Source organism: Eublepharis macularius, chromosome 8 (assembly GCF_028583425.1).
Source record: "Eublepharis macularius isolate TG4126 chromosome 8, MPM_Emac_v1.0, whole genome shotgun sequence".
Classification (NCBI taxonomy): Eukaryota; Metazoa; Chordata; class Lepidosauria; order Squamata; family Eublepharidae; genus Eublepharis; species Eublepharis macularius.
In genome coordinates this window covers 29,645,781-29,662,661 of record NC_072797.1, presented here as the reverse complement: position 1 = coordinate 29,662,661, position 16,881 = coordinate 29,645,781, and the positions used below count along the sequence as shown (strand labels likewise).

General features: G+C 42.7%; 1 protein-coding gene across 1 annotated transcript in view; it reads right to left on the bottom strand.

Annotated features, from left to right (window-relative positions):
* The window catches only part of ITGA2 (integrin subunit alpha 2), a 101,874-nt gene that overhangs the window by 25,135 nt on the left and 59,858 nt on the right, over positions 1–16,881 (bottom strand). Inside the window, exons 10-19 of the mRNA XM_054986762.1 lie at positions 16,493–16,566; positions 15,034–15,172; positions 12,183–12,328; positions 11,805–11,948; positions 9,019–9,222; positions 8,092–8,228; positions 6,045–6,184; positions 5,002–5,153; positions 2,350–2,460; positions 688–770 (exon numbers count right to left, since the gene is read on the bottom strand). Coding sequence (XP_054842737.1) covers positions 688–770; positions 2,350–2,460; positions 5,002–5,153; positions 6,045–6,184; positions 8,092–8,228; positions 9,019–9,222; positions 11,805–11,948; positions 12,183–12,328; positions 15,034–15,172; positions 16,493–16,566 — 1,330 coding nt within the window. The remainder of the gene's footprint in view (positions 1–687; positions 771–2,349; positions 2,461–5,001; positions 5,154–6,044; positions 6,185–8,091; positions 8,229–9,018; positions 9,223–11,804; positions 11,949–12,182; positions 12,329–15,033; positions 15,173–16,492; positions 16,567–16,881) is intronic.

The following is a 16,881-nucleotide window of genomic DNA, read 5'->3' as shown; positions in this document are numbered from 1 at the left end:
GAAACTCAACTTCTTAGTTCCTATCAAACAGCAGTTGCAGTTATATTCACATCCAGGTAGCTACAGTTTGAGCAAAGCCCTGCGTGACTCATATCAGAACAGGAAAGTGTGGATTTAAGTGGGTTTCTACAAATCACATGGAAACCATGTTTGAAATCAGGCTTCCAATTATGAATTTCTGGATTCACATGTAATGGAAAACTACAGTTTCTTGTGAGGGAAGTAGAGGGAGGAGTGTGTCAATATGAGGTTCATCCTTGAGAGCTGGTATGGTGTAGTTGTTTAGAGTGTAGGACTAGGAACTGTGAGACCTGGGTTCAAATCCCCACTCTGCCATGGATGCTTGCATAGAACAAGCGCACGCTTCAGCCTAACCCACCTCACAGGGTTGTTGTATGGATAACATATAGGAGATGAGAATAAAGCTATTTGGGATACCTACTGGGGAAGAAGTCAGGGTATAAACAAAGTAAAAATAAAATAATAAATTCTGTATGAAATGAGATCCTATGTCAAGGTTGTTTAAACCTTGAAATGGTTTAAATGATGAAATCAAAGCAGTTTCTCTTCCATAAAATGGTCAGAAGCAAAAATGTTATATACGTATTTTCTGCTTAATGCTACGCATATCTATTTTCAACCAAAGGGAACAATAGCCTCTTATTTAAGAGAATAGAATCATCTTACTCATTAGTTGTTTTCTGTTGAACATCAAGAATAAGATCAGCACTGCAGACTTCATCTTCACCACAATCTTTAATAAATGGGATCTATAGGAATTTTAGAAAAACAACCTTTATTCCTACCACCATAGCATCTAAAATATTTATTCATAGCATCTTATATTTGTGGGACCGCACATAAACAAACGAAATTCAAAATCAACTTTTGCACAAAGAAATTTCAATTTCCTCTGACTTTCAGGGGCCTTTAAATATCAGCTTGGCAAACTAGCCAGTTTCTATTTGTGCTTGCCACCAACCACTCCCTACCCCAATTCCTGTGGCCTATGCAGAAAGCTTGAGAGAAAGGTAGAGTTTCTCTCACGGGTGCTGTGGTACAGAGAAGGTAAAAATTCAGGGATTCTCTTTTTGCAGTCTTACTCTTTTTCAAGCATCAGAGCAGGTGATCTTCACTACAAGTCTTTCAAGAGGGCTTGGGAAATGGCTCTCTCTTCTCTCCTTTGTATTGCTGCTTGCAACAAAGTAAGAAGCAGCAAGTCCCTCCTGTTGGTTCTTATTATCGCCAACCTTCACCGCAAAATGACCCTTAGTCCACTGAAGAAAAGGCAGGAGTTTCTCCCATTTCCCAGAGCCTTGAAGATGATAAAGCACAATAGGAAAGACTCCTGCTGTTTCTTCCCTTTGCCAAACCACTGCTCAAGTAAGAGTTCAGGGGAGGGGTGGGTGGAAACTGTTGCAGAACATCTATCGCACCAGAAAGGAAAAGCGTGTACTCTGGTAAGGGCATCTGCAAATGTCTGGTGATCTCTCTACATTATGCTAAGAAAATACGTATTCTTTTGCTTAATTTGCACAATTCATTCTGTTTCTTTCTGCTTCTTCTAGTCCAGGAGAAGGACACAGCAAGGTGCTGAAATATCAGGAAATCCTGCTCAACAATTCCTTCTTACAACTTTTGAGTAGGTATTACCCTACATGCTTTAAATCCTAACACAGAATACACATCTCAGCACTTGTTTAATAATGAAAGTGAAGAATCCCCACAGCATAAGCAATTCCTTCTGCGGGGGCTATGCAACACCATTGCAACACCATCCTAACTTCAGACAATTTGCCATCACAGTGACACAGATACATCCACTGCCTCAGTCCCAGGGACCTCTGTTGCAGATATGAAAGTTGCTGTTCTCCAGCAAACGAGTGTCAAAGGGAGTCTTTAGTGTGAAACTACTGAAGTGGAGCTCACCGGGGTTTCTCTTCTTCAGGGCTGAACAAGGCCTTGGGATTTTTATCTCTCTCGGCAAAACCTTAAACTCCACACTCATTACAATCATTAACAAATTCAGCATTACTAGTGAATAGTCTCTGCATTTTTCTTGAGAAGATTTGAATTTTACAATTACATTCCAGTCTCTATGTCCTGTAGTTTAAGACTCCTTGCTCTTTGTTTTTCTCTACCTGCTAAATGAAATGGATGTATAGGATCCACACATTGCCCATGAAGAAGTGGGCTCTATTCCAGGAAAACTTATGCTGGAATAAAAATTTTAAGGTGTCAGAAGAAGACTGTGCCTTCCTTCCTATCACATTCTTATCTTGCTCAGATTGGCATACATGGTTTCCTTGTGCTGAGACAGAAAGGAGTGCTGCGTAGCAATATACTTACACTGTAAGTAACAGATGCAGGGGAAGCTTTATCCAGCACTGGACCTGTGCCAGGATTCTTGAGGCTAATATCAATGCGCACAGTTAGGGAGTTCACAGCATCAGAGGGCTCCTACAGGAACACACACAGATGATCAATTAGCATCTTAGCTGATATTTTAATCTCACTTTAGAATAAGAGAGGGAAAAGGATATCATCTTAAGACTGAGAGCCAAACTAAACAAGACAAGCTACACGAGGCTATGTGAGTGTCCTGAATCATGTCTGTTCCTACCCGCTCATGTGCATTTTACTTCAGGTGAACATGTGTCCTGTAGCCCTAGTTCGTGCATGTGTTGGGGAACTGGTGTAGTTGCGATTGCAAGTGTCCATGGTCATAATCAATGAGTTATCATTGTAGAGTGTCGATTTGGGGCAGCTTCCACTTCCCTCTCCCCTCTTTTTGCCCTTAGATCCAGCTCACACCCAAATTGTTTTGCTTTTAATATGGCATGTTTTAAATTCTCCCATTATCTAGTTGACGCCGCTGCCTCCCTACTCATCCTTCCTGCACCCTCCCCCCCTAACTTCCTCCTCCTCCTCTCCTTGCAGCGTCTTTGGTCGGGATAAGGAGGAGGTGGGAAGAAAGATTGTGGCAACATGATTGAGCATCTGAGCAAAAGTTCAGAAACATGCCTGCTACATGAACCTGAAAAAGAGGTTCTCCAGTTCAGTTCAGCTCAGCAATAAAGAGCAAATTGGGTAAAATTTGGCCATTATTTCCAATGGGAAATGCAATTCGAGGCTTTCCGAGGGTCTGGGGGGGGGGGTCATTTTAGGACCCAATTTTACCAAATTTGCTGGGGACCTACTTCTAGCTGTTCTCTAAAGCCTCCTCAAGTTTTATGAAGATTGGACTTTGGGGGGCACTTTATGGGCCCCGAAAGAAGATGCCCCCAGCTACCTCCAATCTCCATTATTCCCTGTGGGGAAAACTAGGTAAGCTCTCTCAGGGACTGAGGTGGCATTTTGCAAGCAAAATCCTCCAAATTTGCAGGAGACCTACTCCTCACTGTCCTCTAAAGAACATCCCCCCCCCCACGGAAGTTTCAGGAGATTGAACCCCAGGAAAGGTATGATCGATGGGTTTTCCCAGTTGCTGTCATTTTCTCTCCACAATAGTAAAAAATACGGTGGCTGATGGCACCTTCGGGGGGGGGGGGGGCTAAAATGGCTCCCCAAGGTCCAATCTCTCTGAAACTTGGGGGGGGGGGTGTCTTTAGAGGACAGTTAGCAGTAGGTCCCCTGAACATTTTGTAGATTTATTTTGCAAAATGCCACCCCCATCCCCCTGGATAGCCCCCATCATTTCCCCCATAGATAATAATGGAGATCAGAGATTGGACAAACAGGCAGGAAAGAGTTGATTCTGGCTGACAGCAAGAAACGCTGCTGTGGCTTCCAATGTGGGGCTTGCCAGGATTCTTTGCATGGATGCCCCCCCCTTCCTTGTGGGCTGATCTGCAACATCTCAGCAGAGGTGTCGAAGCCCCTTTTTCAGCACCTCACCAGGGAACCTGGCGGGTTTTTCCCCCAATACGTCCAGTTGAGTAAACAAGTCTTCCTTTCAGAAAAGCTACAGAGGAAGGTTTGAGCATGCGTGAAGAGAAGGTGCATCATGGGATACCATCTCTCATCTGGGAGGAATGGGGAAGAAACATGTACCAATCCGAGCATGGGATCAAGTGCCATGTGGCCATGGTGTGTGAATGAACAGGAAAACAATGGGGAAACTCATGAAAGTGTACTCATGTATCATACGAGTGTAAATTGTCTTGTGTACTTTGGTTCTTAATTCTCATGAGGTGGAAACTGGTGTCTGGTTGTCCCATTTCATTCTGGGTCTATACAGAGACAACAACCCTTTGAAACCCAGTGCAGCATCACGGAAAGGCCTCAGCTCTGAAACCCTCCAGGACACCTGATTGGCTGCTGTGTGCAACAGGATACTGGACGAGACGGACCTCTGGTCTAATCCAGCAGGGCTCCTCTTATGTTCTTATGTATACACAGAAGACGAAAGTAGAAGGACGCAGTAGAAGGATGCAGAAGTTGTACAACTTCAGATTGAACAGACTGTATTACTTCAGACAGCAGGTGGTGAATCCAATATTCAAATGCTCTCTCAGTGCCAAAAATAAAATAAAAACTCAGGAAGCAGAAAATTAGGATAATAGGCCAAGCTAGCCTAGAACCACTACTTTGTATGTGATAACTTTATACTTGTTAGGGAGTTTTTGTGTGATGGAGAATTCAAAAATGGTATCTTCCCTGCAGACAGAAGTGGTACGATCTATTTCTAAAACTCACAGTTCTACAACCCAGTGATTCCCCACCCCCCAACCTGCATGTGTAGATTGAGCACAGACCATAGGTGGGGGCCCACTCCTCCTTACAGAAAAGATGTTCTGAGTGCACATGCACGTGTGCACGTGCATGCAGAACACACATACACACACAAGCCACAGGAAGAAACATTCTGGCTTATCTTCCTGAAATCCAAGCAGATGCTCTACCACTGAGCTATACTCTCACCTCCAGAAAACCATCTCAAGCCTCAAACACAGATTTCTGCTTACGTAATATATGGAATGGTTGGGTAATAATATTTACCTGGACATTAAAAACATGTTCTATACAGTTCTCCTTGGGATGGACTATGATGTTATTCTGCAGATACCTCTCATTGGTTTCCTTAAATAAACCTCTGGAGGACACTCGAGAGGACAGGAGGTCAGCATCCAAGGTCAGGTTGTATCTGATACCTAGAAAGATTTCAAAAACGGAGTAGCCCCATGAAGAAGTTGCGTTCAAAGTGCTTCAGACACAGAGTCAATGGAGAGCTTTGAAAAAGAAGTCTTCGGATGAGCTCTGCAACTACAGAATTTAATTTGTATGGGCTTTTCCTACTCTTCAAACCCTATGGGTAACAGTGGCATGGTATGAATGAAGCCTTGATAGTCAACCTGCAGAACGATTGTTAGGATCAAGATAGTCAAGCACTTGGCAGGTTTGATAAATGTTATGTAAATTTCCTGCATCGATAAGAAAGAATATGAATTTGATGTAATTTATCTTCATAGTTATTCAGTAGCAAGCTCTGGCTAGTTTGCTAAAGAAGCCTATATATAAAAACAAATTCTCTTATGCATACTAATGAACTCAATCCTCGCTCCCCCAAGAGTCCTTTTCTGCTAGATTAAGGACAAGTTCCCTGGGAAGGAAGTTTTTGCCACCTTTCCCCTTACATTACACACTATATAATGCCTTGGTCCAGTCCCTGGGGGTTTCCAGAATCCCAGGGGCATTTCAGAGGGTGTGATGGGCCGCAGTGGGAAGAGAGAAGAAGGGAAAGTTCTGTTCCATAGTGTGAGCTCTGCTTGCCATTGGTTGGATAAAACCCGCTCTTAGGATCGCTTAACTGGAATCTCTTTGGTTGTCTTCGCTAACATACTCTAGTGCTATAGACAAGCAGTTGTGAACATTTGGTAATCACTCTGACAGCAACATGAATTGCCCTTCCCCAAAATCTTGAACTGTAATTTATTTCTTTATTGGTTTGAATCTAGATTGTGTTTGTGTGTATGTGTACATTTCCGGCAATCCCTCCTTTCCTGCCACAAGACTCAATGTGAAATAAAACAAAAAATACTTGCCCACTTGATTACTCCCATTGGCAGGTCTAAATTTGGCACTGAAACATATCTGTAGAACTATCTCAGTATTCTTGTTTAGCAGGCTGATCTTCTTTGGTGTAGAGGAGGCACGTATAGACACATCAGCTATACTTTGAGACCTAAAAGAAACACAGATAAGAGACAGATGTGTCTGTGGCCTGACTGACTTTCTCTACAAAGAAAATGAAATACATAAACACGAAGCTGGAAGAGATCACAAGGCTCCTAGTCCAGCCCCCTGCACAATGCAGGGAATTCAAAGCTACCCTCCCACTTCCCCAGTGAGCTCTATTCAATGCTCAGGAGAAGGCAAAAACCTCCAGAATCTTTAGCCAATCTGGCCTAGATGAAAATTTCCTCCTGGCCCCAAAGTGATGCTTCTTTTCTTAAAGCTACAGGTGTTGTTTCTATTATTGGGAAGGAATTTTAATTCTGTGATTTTTTTCAGGGTTTTTTTGTTGTTGCAAACCTGGGACTTCCTTCAGGTTTGTAGAAATATGCTTCCCCATCTGTCCTTAGCTCCATTGTTAATTTTTTTTATTGATTTCCATTTGGATTACATAAATAAACATTAACTTAGAATCATAGAGTTGGAAGGGGCCATACAGACCATCTAGTCCAACCCCCTGCCCAGTGCAGGATCAGCCTAAAGCATCTCTGACAAGTATTCATCCAGCCTCTTCTTGAAAACTGCCAGTGAGGAGAAGCTCACCACCTCCCTAGGCAGCTGATTCCACTTTTGAACTACTCTGACCATGAAAAAGTTTTTCCTAATATCCAGCCGGTACCTTTGTGGATGTAGTTTTAGCCCATTGCTTCGCGTCCTACCCTCTGCTGCCAACTGGAACAGCTCCTTGCCCTCCTCCAAATGACAGCCTTTCAAATATTTAAAGAGAGCAATCATGTCCCCCCTCAACCTCCTCTTCTCCAAACAAAACATTCCCAAGGCCCTCAGCCTTTCCTTGTAGGGCTCAGTCCCCTGATCATTCTTGTCGCTCTCCTCTGCACCCTCTCGATTTTGTCTAAACAAGAATATAAGATATTGATCAATGAACAATACAACGAAGAGCCGCCCCGATCTATAAATCACCATAATCAGTGATTCAAGTAATACAAATAACAAGGGCCTCATAAATCAGTGAGTCAAGCAAACAAAAAACAGCTCTCTCAAAAACCAGTGAATCAAACAGACCGTAAATAACAAATACCTAAAAGAATAATGAGTCAAACAGACTAACTCCATATCTATTAATCCGTACTCTGTGGCTCAGTTCAGAATTCCATATACGACAATGCAAATGTTCAACATTTGGGGAATTTTTGGTAATAATACAACTCTGAGAGTGAGAGAGTCTTTCTTCACAAGTATGCATTTCTCATCAGGGAAATGAAAAAAATATTAAAAGTGAGACCTGAAGAATCGCTAGTAGAATTGTGTTTATGGAATGGGTCATTCCCAGTTTCTGCAGAAGCCCCTGTGCTACTCCTGAGGGTAAGGGGATTTGGCATGGAAGTCTGCAGCTAGAGAGGGGAAGCTGTGGAAATCACAGGACCCCCCCCACACACACACACCATGTAAGTAGAAGGCAAGAGGGGATGGACTCAGCCCCAAATATGTTGCCTGTTATGAAGGATCAGTCATATTTCACTGCTGGATATACATTGCTCATTAATGAGTCCAGGTGCTAATGAAATGAAATATTGTTTCTCAGCTTCATTCACAGGAAAGAATTGTGCTTTCCATACTGATGCCCAATGTTAAAAATATAGCAGAAGAGTATCAAATCTTACATGTGAATTTTTACCTGTCCAGTTTCATATTTAAATTGGGTTGCTGGACCCATGCTTCCGGCAGAAGAGCATGCCAACAGCACATTCCTTGGGTATGTGTTAGCATGCTTACACTGGATGGACAGATAGGATCTGCACTGTATTTTAAACTCAGCAGCAGTGCCTTGCATTTATTTTACATGATTGGCAACTCATTTAATTATCTTTGCTACTTTATTAAAAATCCACTACTAACCAGAGCTGAATTACACTTCCATCAGTGCCAACAGACACATCAGTAATTCCATCACCATTTAAATCATTACGGCCGTCTATTGATCTTCCAAAATACTGGAGCTGCTGGCCAAATGCAGGGTCAGATCCTAGAATTTTCTGGAAAGAGAGATGATTACAGGTGACACAGATTGGACTCTAAAACAGAAAATCATCTTGGTTCAATCACAAACATATTTTGTATATTTTGAGGATTCTCCCTCCAACAATCTCTTCCCTGTGAAATCATATTGTCTACTTTATTATTGTTTTGTTACAAAATTAATGCATTGACACAGTAGCCTCAGATCTAAAAAGCTTATGATATGGTATGTATATTAGTTTTTAAGGTGCCTGAATGACATTTTTTCCTGTTACGTATCTTAAAATTAGTGATAAAAAACAAGTACTTCACAAAACCGCTAAGACATTTTAGATGCACTCATATTCATACAGTGAAAACACACCATAGAGCAATTATTGTTAGTTATATTCAAGGATAGGTTACATCCTATAAACTAGGCCACTATGGTATAGTACATAGATGGTCAGTCTTGGATCCCCGGTTTGAATCTCCACTCTGCCGCAGAAGCTTGCTGGGTGACCTTGGGTCAGTCACGCACACTCAACCTAACCTACCTCACAGGGTTATGGCTGAGGATAGAATGGAGAGGAGGAGACGAGAGCCATGTAAGTTCCTCTGGGTCCCTATTGGGACAGTGAGGTATAAATGAAGTAATTAAATACATCAATAAAAGGCAGATGCATCAAATTAACAAGGTCACAGTGTGCAATAACAGAAAAGGACCTGAGGACAAGAACGAAGAGATGGCGTTAAACATTGTATGAGCCTCTAAACAATTCAGAATAGGTAGGAAGCACTTATTCTGTTGCATTCAAAATGACATACCTGGGAATACTTCGTTTGTACTGTCCTCTGTTTGCCATTGTAAATGTAGATTGCCCCAGCATTTTTGTTTTCTAATGGTGCCCCAACTATCACATCGTTAAAGCCATCCAAATCGATATCTGAGACAGCAGTGATGGCAGATCCATAACGAGCATTTTCTAACCCTTGAGGACCTTCCAGAAGTTCTCGCTTACCCAAAATTCCCTATGAGAAAACAAGAGAAAATGAGGGAAGGCATGCTTCATTAAATGTAGTATTTTATTAACACCAGACTAAAATGTTTGTATCCAAATATAATTCTTCAAAAGAGAGATGGAATTTTCTAGTTCCTCCAATTTTTTTTTTAAAAAGCTATGGAAATACTTAGCTCCCTTGACTTTTGTTATGCCAACTGTAAAAGAAGTGTTAAAAAACAGCCTACAGACATGATAAAAACTTTCCATTAGGCATCCTGGCAACCGTTGCTCAAATAAACTTTACCATAGTGCTTTCACCAACAACATTTGCTGCTATTTAATCAGGTACCAGATCCCAATTCTATGCATAGAATGAGGCTTTAGTGTATGTACCCACAATAATCCAATATATGGGCTTTTGTATGGATAATCTTTTAAAATGCTCGGTGCTGGTTATCTGTTTCAGAAAAGGAGTGAGCGAACTATATTCAGCCTCTACCACATTCTTCCTTCTTTCCAAATGGCTAACTGATGTGATTTTAGCTATTTTCAAAGGAATCCATGAGCATTACCCTAGCTACTCTGTGTGGCTGCTTTTGGTTTCTGGTACCTGATATGCAGTCCTAGTAAATGTGTATTGAGAGTCAGAAATTAGGGCCATTTTCACACTCCTCACCGGCCCCGGAACATCGCACCAAACTCTTGCATGAAATTGTGCCAGGAAGATGCTGTTGTTCCGGGAGCTTGATGTGATGTTCTGTGGCTGGTAAGCAGTGTGAAAACAGCCTACATCTAGTATAATATAATAAATATCACACTAGGACTAGACAGACTCAAGTTCCAAAACCCACTTAGCCACAAAGCTTTCGGGATGACATTGGGTTAGTCACGCTCATGGGTTGTTGTGAAGATAAAATGGAAGGGTGGTAATGGTGGTAAGAGCTATATTTGACACCCTGAGCTCCTTGGAGGAAGAACAGGATGACAATGGATAGGGAGTACAGGCCATTCATAAATACCAAGGGTTGACTTCAAAGGTTCTGTTAGTGTTACAGTCTTCCCCTGGTGGAAGAACCATGAAAGAAAGATTCTTAACAAAATCTGGATCCACAGACCTCATTAACTTCATCCAAATAAATGATATATTTTGTCCCTTCTGCTACATATACATATACATATACATATACATATACATATACATATACATATACATATACATATACATATACATATACGTATGTATGTAAGATTCTGTTAAAAGTATGTATTACAGAACTCAGAGACAGTGGCTTAGATCAACCAGAGTTTTTCTGCAGACAGATTTATTTAACAAAATTTATACTCTGCCCTCCAAGGTGGCTAACAAATTAAAACATACATAATAAAAATCACACTTTTAATATCATTTAAACCGACTAAAAAAATCCAACTCATCATTAAAACAATTAAAACCAGAAAGAAAATACATGGAAATACATAAAGACAACAATTAAAACACTGGGCAGGAACAAGGGGGCACTGAAGGAGCAACAACTGGAAAAAAAAGGTCTTCATGAGCTGGCAGAAGATGGCAACAGAATTCAGCTCTCCCAGCAGTGGCATAAAGCCGCTTGAGCTGGGAGCCGTCATTTGTCGCCCAGCCCGGAGGAAAGGAGACAGGCTCCCTTCCCGGGCATATGGGGCTTTGCCGGGGGTGGAGCCAAGAGCCTGATTCAGGCGGCTCCACTCCCCGGCGTCAGTTGCTTCGCTGGATCGGCCCACCAACCTCACCCTGTGTTAGTGCAGGATTAGCTGGCTGCTGGGTTCAGAGCCAGGTGGGAATTTTTCCCTCTTTTCCGTGATTGGCTTTTGAGAAAGGGTTTTTTTCGCCTACCTTGCACTAATGGCAGTGTTCTGAGTTATTGTTGGGTGTTGCTGTTAAGTTAGTTGCTGGAAGGAGATTTTGGGAATAGGGTGTGGGCCGGTGAGCCCCAGTGGCACTTCCCCAGGGGTGGGGAACAGGGTCTGCCATCAGTGCGGTATGCTTGTGGCGGCTACCATAACACAGGCAGACGCCTGCGGGGATCCCCAGGAACAAGGCCTACCCTCATGCTAGACAGCTGGGGCATAATAGGTACTTGATGGGGGATCCATGGCCTGGCTGGCCGGGTTGCAGCCATTCGTGAGATGGCCTACACCCGGGGCGTGGGGCTCGCCCAGGCAGGTCAAGGCGGTGGTCAGTGGGCTGATCTCGTGGCTTGACCTGTACCGCTTAGTTAGCTCTTGCCGTGCTTTATGCTATTGGTCAATTAATAAACGGCCCTTTATTCCAAGCCTGTGTCTGTCTCTTCATTCCGGCTGGGGTGGCAAAGGGATAGATGCATCTCCTTGGGGTGAGAGTTCCAGAATTTTGATGCCACTATCAAGAAGGCCCTCTTCTGGGTTACCACCAGCCTCAGAAAGGAGAGGAAGCAGAGTCCAGGTAGTTTGACTTTCTCACCTTCCCTCTTATGGCAGCCCTAAATGCCATGGGAGGGAGAATTGAGGAAGTCATACACTATAGGAGGAAATCCTTCTGCTTGATGAAAAATTCTGGTGGAACCACTTGGAACCCAGGTACAATTCACTTGCCTTTTTTACAGAAAACAAGTAGACTCGTCCTTCTTCTTTTTTAAAATCATTCATAAACATTGGTGCACCAATCATCAGCACATCTGTAACTGAATCTCCATTAACATCCACTGAACACACTACACTGCCAAAATAGGAGCCAATCTGGAACGACAAAAGTTTTTAATCAGATGGTGCGTACAATCACTCAGTGCACCCCTTCCATAGTAGTTATAGGCATACATTGCAATATGGTTTGTACACACAGAATGCAGCATGGAAAATGCAACATCCATGACTTTGGGAATATAAGTAATACATAGTAAGAGGAAGACTCCAAGAAGCAGACCCCTGTAACGTTATTTACATGCTCAAGAAACCTCTAAATGCCATACTTGCCTGCTCTCCTCTCTGAGAGTGAACAATCGTTATATTGCCATTGGCATCCACACTGTAGACCACTACTTGGCCAGTGTAGTTGGACCGTGGAGCTCCAGCAACAAAATAGGCTGAGTTTTCAGATGAGACAACAGCAACAGAATAACCTGAGGAAAAACATTGCAGTTACCATTTCCAAGCAAAAAACCAACATCATAAGACCAGTTCTATGCAGCTCTAATCAGAATCCTACTCAAATCTGTTCAATGAGGTTTTATTCCTAGAAAGTGTTCTTAGGATGGCATTAGGAAGATCGAAGCCCATAAAGACAATTGCATATAACTCATTTAGGATACTAAAAGTGGAATATTGAAACTGTTTTGCTGATTTCCAAGGATGTTTCTGACCTTTTGTTTAACTAGGAAAGGGAATTTCTCAAGAGCCAACATGACGGAGTGGTTAATGTATTGGACTAGGATCTGAGAGACCCAGGTTCAAATACCCGCTCTGCCATGGAAGCTTGCTGGGTGATCTTAGACCAGTTCCACACACTCAGCCTAACCTACCTCACAGGGTTGTTGTGAGGATGAAATAGATGAGAGGAGAATGATCCCCACTGAGCAGGAAGATGTATAAATGAAGCTAAATAAACAAATTAAAGGCCTCACATTTGCATAAAAATGGAACTTTCCCTTTTAAAACATATGTGAATAGGAGTTAGATGTTTTCATGAGACATACTACCATTTTAGAAATACGGAAGGTTATTAATAAATTAATCAATCAGATGCCTGGAGGCAATTTTTGGATGGATGAAGGCAAACAAGTTGAAATTTAACTCCAACAAAATGGAAAACGGAGGTGTTCTTGGTGGGGGAAATGTTTGGCTGAGATATCTCCTGTTCTGGATGGGATTGCGCTCCCTCTAAAGAAGCAGGTTCATAGCTTGGGGTGTTGCTGGACCAGGGCCTCCTGTTGGATAAACAGGTGGCTGAGGGTGCTTATCACCAGCTTTGGTGAAACAGCTGCGGCCCTTATAGGATGGAAAAGATCTTGCCATTGTGGTGTTTGCCTGGTAACATCTAGATTAGATTACTGCAACGTACTGTACTTGTACTTGAGGCTACCTATGAAAAGTATATGGACATTTCAACTGGTGCAGAATGATGCAGCCAGGGAGCTGACTGAAGTGGGCTGTAGGGCCCATATCACTCCAGTCTTGTTAAATAAATAAGACTGGCTCCCAATTTTTTACCAGGCCAATTCAAGCTGCTGGTATTCTTTAAAGCCCTATGCAGCTTGAGGCCACCATACCTTAAGGACCGCCTACTTCCATATGAACCTACTCATCCACTTCACTCGTGTTCAGAGGCCCTGCTTTGGGTGCCTTCACCATCTGAGGCTAGATGGAAGTAACTAGAGATGGGCACAAACCGCATTATGAACTTCAAAAACCCACGGAATTGGTGATCGCACGATCGCGAACCAGTGGTTTGTGATCATCCACAGCCAACAAACCAGCATTCGGGAGAGGCCTGGTTCGGTGCATTCGGCCACAGTTCGGGAAGCGAGACACTCAAGCGCCAACAACCAATTCCCCTGGCAACGGAGCCGGGGGAATGCCTGAACTCTGTCTGTGCTCCTTCTGTCACCCTGGAAACCCGAATGGAAGCCCAGTTTACCTTGATCGGCAGGTCTTCCTTCCAACCATGGAGCTGCAAAGCAGTTACAAGTTTGGAGAAGACACCCAGGGGAGGGAGGGGAAAGGGGGTGTTCTGTAGCCACAGGCACTCCAATCTCATCCCTGCAAACTCTGATAGGCAGCTCTGACAGCCAAACACAGACCTCCTGCATTGCTCAATGGGACCTGTGCTTATAAATAGCCGTGGGCTCCCAGGCTGGGTTTCACTTTCAGCAAGCAGTGGAGTGGGACAGAGCTCTTGCTTGCCACTTGCTAGCCTTTGGGGAGAGAGACTGAGAGTATAATTGAGCTTGGATTTTTGTGGGAGCTTCCTGGGGGCCTTGGATGGGAGAAGGTATAACTCCAAGATCCCTTTTGCAATTTTGTCCAAACTTGGGTGATGGCTGTAGGAGAGCTTGCAAAACACTCCCCGGGAATATGGGCTCTCTAAGTGCCATGGGGGCCATTCCGCACCCCATGAACCATGAACTGCGAACCGGTTTGGCAACAGAAAATGTTCGTTGCGGTTCACAATCTCGGGATTGTCGTCGGCACTGAACCGCAAACCGCTGGTTCGTTAAATTTTTTTGGTTCGTGCTCATGTTTAGTAACCCAAGAATGGTTCTTCTTGGTTCTGGCGCCAAAATTTTGGAATTCCCTCCCCAGGGAGATTCATCGGTCTCCATCTATCACTATCTTTCAACCACGGTTGAAGACTCCTTTTGCTTTGTCTTGCATTCTCTTAATAACTGTTATTGACCCTTCTCCCTGGTCATGTTTTTGTGTACCTTTGTGTGTTAATATGCTTTACTGAATTGTTTAAATAATTTACATAAACTTATATTTCAACTTATATTGTTGCTTTAATGTCTTGATTTCTTAACACTGAAATGTTTTAACATTTTGATGCTTGCCATCTTGGTGACCCTATTTAGTTAGAAAGGCAGTATAGAATTTTTAAAAATAAATAATCAGTTAAAAAAGCAAATGATTCCAGAATTTAAAAATGAAACACCAGATTGACAGCTCTAGTACTTTGTACTTTCAAAACTGTTTCCGAGCAAAAAGTATTGGTTTAAGATGGTCTTGAAAGATATTTAATTATTCAATTCGTTTTGCATTCATTCCGAACATTCCGAGCAAGTCAGATATATTAAGAGATTCTTTCACAATGCAGAACTTCCATCCTCACCTAAATAGGAGCTTTGATTTCTGTCTTGCAAAATTTTTCCGAAAGCTTGACTGGGAAATGTAATGTCTTGTTCAGGTGTCTCCTGGATCACTGTTCCACTCCATTCATAAGCTCCAACAGCACCTAACATCAGAGTTTCCTTAAGGGGAAGGGGAGAAATCCAGGTAAACAGAATTTAAAATATAATTTCTTATTTTGTGAGTAATTTTTAGACACAACAAAAGAGGCAACACATAGGATCAAGCTACACGTGCCTCGAACTCCCAATATGTCATTTGATCTTGAAAAGTAGAAGGGGAGGGTTCAACCGAAGCAAGCTGAACAAAACAAGGTGACCAGACATTTTAGAGGCCAGTCATAAGGTTACCATAGCATATCACTCATGCGCATGTGCACGGGCATGTGCAGCTTCCTGACACTGCTTTAAGTTTTAACAGGGAACTTCTGTCTGTTCCTCCCTCACCCCTACCAGGGCTAAGTTGCCTAGGGGGCGGCATTTTGGGAGGCTGGGGAAATGGCAAGAGGAAAAAAGAGTGACCCATCCCTCCCCAGCAGTGTCATCTTAATTCAGATTGGGCTGCCTGTCCCTGCATCTTTGTTAGGACTATATAACATGTTGCGAGTTCTAGTCATGGAACTTCTCTGTTATGAGTAGTTTAGCCCTTGGAAAGATAAGATAAATACTGATGAACAAGGATATGTCTTTGTGACACTGGAGATCATTTAACATATTACTGTAATGCAGTGGCAGATGCTTTCCCCTGCCTTCAGTCTACCAGTAAGAGGAACATGAGGCATGTTTCCAGGGGTTAAATGCCCTCTGGCACCATGCCCCCTGATTGACTGCCATGCTGGCCTGGCTTGCAGCCACCTGTTCCTCCCCTGGGGGCAAGGCAAGCATCTTTCTCCTGGCTAATGAACAGGGAGGGGAGTTTCCCCCAGCTTCACTGCATACTGCTATAAGAAAATCTAGATGAAAGAACCATTTGATAGGGTCACTTACATGCAGTGTTTGTTCCTTCACATGCCTATGTTACTTCTCCCCTACAGAAGGGGATGCTAGTCTAGGAATAAACCATGTTTACTTTGTACATGGGACTAGAACAGTGAATGAAGAATGCACAGAGAAGCAACTCCCACAATGATCTTTTGGGGATAGCTTAAATGTGATATAACCCATCTCAAAATTGATTATAGTCTAGGGGGCCTCTGACATACATTCCAGATCTACATTTCTATCGTTTTGTGATTCCTTGATGTTGAAGGTTTTTTTTCCTTCAAATTTCTACTTAAACAATACAATTAAACATGCAATGCTTGTGTAACATACTATTGTGTCATGTTCATATAGTGAAACCCTACATCAAGCTGTTGGTGGTGGAAAGTGCCATCAAGTCATAGTCAACTTACGGCAACCCCTGTTGGGGTTTTCAAGGCAAGGATACAAGATACTAATTACCTTCTGTGGTGAGTAAACAGCACTGAAACCAACTTGTGACATTTCCATCTGGAATGAATCGCCTTGATGAGTACCTAGTGATGAAACAGTATTCTTGGAAGATATTCACATGCCTCACATCACAAATTGCAAATGTGTTCCATACAAGAAAGCCCTTTCACTCTCAATCATTGGGATCAAAGATCAACTGTATGTTCATTCAAAGGTTCTGTACTCCATGTAAGCGATGTGACTTTATGTCTTCAAAGCAGAGACTCTCATTCAGTTTTCTAAAGTAGTTTGCAATGTGGCCTGGGGGGAGAAGCTATTGCTTGGAAGATACAAATCCAAAGCCCTTTTGCAAATATGGGAATAACTTGCACATTTCTTTAGATCTTGGCCAATATTTT